This window comes from Limulus polyphemus, unplaced genomic scaffold (assembly GCF_000517525.1).
Source record: "Limulus polyphemus unplaced genomic scaffold, Limulus_polyphemus-2.1.2 Scaffold95, whole genome shotgun sequence".
In the NCBI taxonomy this organism is placed as follows: Eukaryota; Metazoa; Arthropoda; class Merostomata; order Xiphosura; family Limulidae; genus Limulus; species Limulus polyphemus.
Window position 1 is genome coordinate 2,658 of NW_013665705.1, and position 4,940 is coordinate 7,597.

Genomic DNA, 4,940 nt, shown 5'->3' on the forward strand with positions numbered 1-4,940 from the left:
CACTACCACCAATAAAAGTTCAGACCAAACCAAGACTTTATGAGGAGTGGAATTCTCTGAAACTAGTCTGGCTCACAGACACACTTCCAATGAAAGAATAGACCATTCCAAGCTTTTACTTGTTAAACAAATGTTTAAACAACTCTATTCAAAAGTGCTGTCACTTAGCTCTGGGGGTTGCAGGAAAGTTTTAGAGGGGCTGTAGCAAATACACAAATTTATTTAGCAAAGGAAAATTGTATGTGAAATATTAAAAAGCAAAGCTTAAAAAATTAAACAAACCTTGAAATGTCATTTTTTTCATATTTTGTTTGCAATGAAAATAAAGCATTCAGTATCTATAGATTTGGGTGGGAGCTTGGTTAGGATGTGGAGTTTTATGAGGCAGCCCTGGGCTGATTTAGCTAGACGTACATCATGTGTGAGAATTAGTATTTTAAATTGCATTTTTAGAAGAAGTCTTTGTAAAAACTAAATATTTATTTCATTAATTAACGTATTCAGTTAAAAAGGTTTTCAGTAAGTTTTGTGTTATATTACATTGGGAAGAAATGCTTGTTTATAATCTCAAGTTTTTCTTTTGTGTTTTAGATTTCATGTTTAGTGAAGTGTTAACTAGGTGACTGATGTAAATAAATTATCTGCTAGTTAGAAACTTTGTGTTAAAGACTTTGGTATTATCAAAAGCATAATATAGAAAAAAATATATTAAGAAAACCTAAGCAACATAGACTTGCCTATGAAAATTGTTAAGAACTTCTAATCATAAGCAAGGTACTTAGACCAGAACTGAAAATTAACATAATTTAAAAAAGTCCATTCTGTGAAACAAACTGCCTAGAAATACTTAACATTAAAGTGTGAAATGTCCTTATCTTGAGTTACTGTCCAGGCATCATGTGACAGTTGTGCCTTTAATTGTGTATTTCTAAATGTGCCATATAGATGTTGTGACTAAATGGTGTTAGAGCACTTTAGTATTCAGAAAACAACATCTCTTTCGGATGAAAAATTATTTATTGTTAGCAAAATTGCATATTTCTTGTAACTTTTATCACTTTATCATAACTGAGAAGTTTTGTGGTAGCTCTTAACAAAGGCATGTATTTGAGGAAATTAACACACCTGTTGAATATTCTTTCTTTTTTTTTATAATCTTTAACCTTTATAAAGTTAAATAAATCACTTGTATTTATATGTACATTTAACTAAATGATACATAGTTATTTTTGCTCTTTACTTAGATTACATCCCTCATGACAAATAATAAAGTAAGTGTTCCTTGTTATTTACCACTGCTCAGTGATAATGACAAGCACAAGTCAGAGACACACAGATTTTATTGAAGGAAACAAGGAATACAGTGGATGCAAACTGATGGGTGATACAATTGTGTGTACTTTTTATCTTTCCATTTCATTTCCATATGGTAACTAAATACACTTGCACACTTATTATATAATACAAAACTTTTCAGTAATAAAACATATAAAATAATCTTCATTAGGCATAATAAAATTACAAATTAACACATTTGTAGATGATTCTGATTAAATATCCATTGGTTTGAGAATTTAATTTGACCATTATATCATTATGTATTTAACTCATGATATAATGAAGCATTTGGAATGTATCATTGCCTACATGAGAATGTGTGGCATACTTCTCTTACAATATTGGCAGATAATTCTCTGTGTACACAGAATTAAAAAATTTAAAGTTTATCACACCCTTAAATAAGTTTTCCCCATTAGGTGCTGTACTGAGATACCACACTCAATTATAAGTTATTAAATGTATTACAATGTAACTCTTTTACAAGACCAAAAAATATAAACCTACAAATGTAGTGCTGCTATGTTTCATGACCGTGTGCATTAAGATGATAGTTTATTATTATTTAAATGCTTAAGTATATAACTTGTGTTTCTGTTAGAAAGTTTGAAGCACCCAGAGAGATGAGTTTTCAGAAACTATTCAACAAGCTTCCCTTTTCTAAATCCAAAGCTGAGGAAGAACAGAAAAAGCAGTGTAAACCAGTTTTGTCAACATCATCTCCATGTCCTGAGATGGATTATAAAAAATGTGAAACAAAGTCATTTGAACTTGCATCTACAAAAAATGTTGAAGAATCTGACAAAATGTTGCCAAAAAAAAACAAAACACCACATCTGCTACCAGGTAATCATTTTTTTTTAAGTTTTAGAATTTTGTAATATTTGAGATTTCTTCAACATCAGTATATTTGATCTGATTTATAAGCTGCATCATTGATTGTGGAATTATGTTATAATATGCTATATTATATTCATATTTTATTTTACTCCAAACTTACTTTTTTAACAAGTTATTTTTTGTAAGATGACTATTTTATTAATCTTCTTCTAGTGTTAGAATGTTATTTTATCGAGGTGAACAAAAATTTGAGTTAAAAAGTGAGGTTTGTATTGTGTATATAAAATTATCCCTTTTTATTGGTTAGTTTTTCCTCAATGTACGTGCTTGTATATGATACCATGATTATTAAAAGCTCATGACCTTCCTCATGTCATCCTGTATCACTGTATGAAGTTGGATGCTGATTCATCAAGAAATGTGGAATGTATAAGGAACAGATAGCTGAAAAGTGCGAACAAAAGACTCAAACTTAGCTTTATATATTAGATATGTATATGATGTTAATGCCTTTTTAACTGTACGTGTCATAAGTCATTAATATGAGGCCTTTTATGTTTTTTAATACTGCATTCGTAAAGTAACAGCTAAACTGAGTATGTGGTAGAATGGTTGTATAACAAATTTGGTGTCTCGTAAAATGGTTGTGTACAACTAAGTTTGGTGTGTAGTAAAATGGTTGTGTACAAATGAGTTTGGTAAACGATACAGGAAAATATTCAATGATTAAATAAGTTTACTACATAATACAGGAAAATATTCAATAATTAAAAAGTTTTTTCAGGTTTATAAACCTCAAATAATAAAAAAAATAATATTAATTTAATTCCTAAAATTTTTGACTCGCTATTGATTGTGACTCAACTTTGTATTCTCCAGTTTTTCAGTTGTTAATATTTTGTAAGTTGTGCATGCTCTTCTGCAGATAGAAGAATGTATTTCAAGTTTATAAGCCTAACGTTTGATTTTCCATTTTGGAATAAATTTGTCAAGGCTTGTAAGATTTTTCTTGTGTCAACAAATTATTTACAGTTTGGAAATGGTTATTTCTTTTCTAATTATTGATTCCTTTGATTTATTTTAGTTACTAAGAAACTGGTAATGAAGTTTATGATCAGCCTAGAATATATCTGGTGTTTTTCCTTATCAACTTAATAGGTGCTAGTAGCAAGAAAGCCAAAAAGCAAAGTTGTGTTTGTATGTGTGTGTGTTTTTCATAACAGATTTATTGAAATCTAAAATTTTGCCCTCCAAAATGTTGTTATGGATTTTGCAGTGTAGTAAAAGACTATAAAGGGTAAATTCTGTCGTTTTATAATTTCTTATAGCCGGAAGTTGGAAAGATAAGATGATTTCTCAGCATTTAAGTATTGTTATATTTCATGGTGGCAGCCTTTATTTAGTTAAATTTCATATTTTGATTAATAAGTACTTAGTTGATATAAATATAAATGCGTACAGTACCTGCATAGTGTATATACCACCTAATTTTTTTTACACATGTCACCACCTTACTATTAATGTTCCACTATCTATAGGTGGAAATGGGAGTAAGAAGAGAAAAGAAAGGAGTCCAGATACTGAGGTTTGTATTCTCTATTTGCTTTAAAACTTCAACAGAACAATACAAAATTATCACTATAATGATGTTTCAAACAAAACTACTTAACATGTAACCATGTTTTTAGTTGAAATAAATGAGTCAAATTTAATCTGAAATGACATCATAGTTTCAGAAATATACGAGTCTAATTTAATCAAAATGGTATATAGTATAATAAGAAAAACAAGGAAATCAAGAAACTATGATAGAAGTATTAATGTACTATATTTAAATTTGATGTCTTAGTTAATAATAAGAAAGCAACCATTTTTACTCTCCCAGTTTTTGTAGTTATGCATAGCCTATAAATTGTAATATAAATAATATGGTTTTGCATAATACAATCTTATTTGGTAATTTTGAAACAGAAGCTGATTTTGTTTTCGTTTTTTTTATGTGTGAAAGAGGGATACTTTTATGTTATGATGGAAAGAAGGGACATTGTCAGCCATGCCACTTTAACAAATTATTTATTGAGCTAAGATTTTATTAAGTTTTATTGTATTTCTTCTTAGAAACTATTACAAATTATTTATGTGACATAAATTATTCCTTTTCTGACAATTTTGGAATTTTTTATTTTTAAATGCAAATTCTAATTTTTATGTTGAAGGTGGTCTTGAAACATGTTTTTTGTATAAAAATAAGTTGTGTAAATGTTACTGTCAGACACTCCTGCTACTCCCAACTGTGTTTGAAAAGATCTATACTGTTTTCTTTAAACTAAAGCTTTTTTGCTTTTTGCTGCAATAGTAAAAAAAAATTACTAATTAATTTACTAAGTAATTTACTTTGAGTTCTAGATTCTAAATTATTTGTGGTTTTCAATATCATTTGCTAGTGGAGTATGATTTCTTCAAAAGGGGTCTAAAGACCACCTGTTTTAACCAATTGCATCACTATGCAGTAATGTGTTGCCTAACTGTCAGTCAGTCAGTAGACACTAAAATGAAGTCACATAAGAGATAAGGGACATATAATATTGCAATTTGTACTGTCCTGACTTCATGAGCATGTAATGAATCATGAGAAGAATTATGCACTTTAAAGGCTACAGCACAGCATGACATATGAACTTCAAAAGCAGGTGGCTGTGAAAATAAATAAATATATATATATTGTGTTATTGATTCTTACTACAATTTTAATTTGCAAATTA

General features: G+C 28.8%; 1 protein-coding gene across 7 annotated transcripts in view; it reads left to right on the plus strand.

Moving 5' to 3' along the window:
• LOC106469189 overlaps window positions 1-4,940 on the plus strand; it is a 29,613-nt gene that overhangs the window by 1,700 nt on the left and 22,973 nt on the right. For 5 of the 7 annotated variants that reach the window (XR_002612921.1, XM_022398389.1, XM_022398395.1 and 2 more), the window contains exons 2-3: window positions 1,940-2,184; window positions 3,717-3,763. Coding sequence is in view for 6 of the 7 variants with exons in the window: in XM_022398389.1 (XP_022254097.1) it covers window positions 1,962-2,184; window positions 3,717-3,763 (270 nt within the window). In the remaining variant the exon portion in view is untranslated. The remainder of the gene's footprint in view (window positions 1-1,939; window positions 2,185-3,716; window positions 3,764-4,940) is intronic. The other 2 variants (XM_022398392.1, XM_022398411.1) reach the window with 1 other exon arrangement.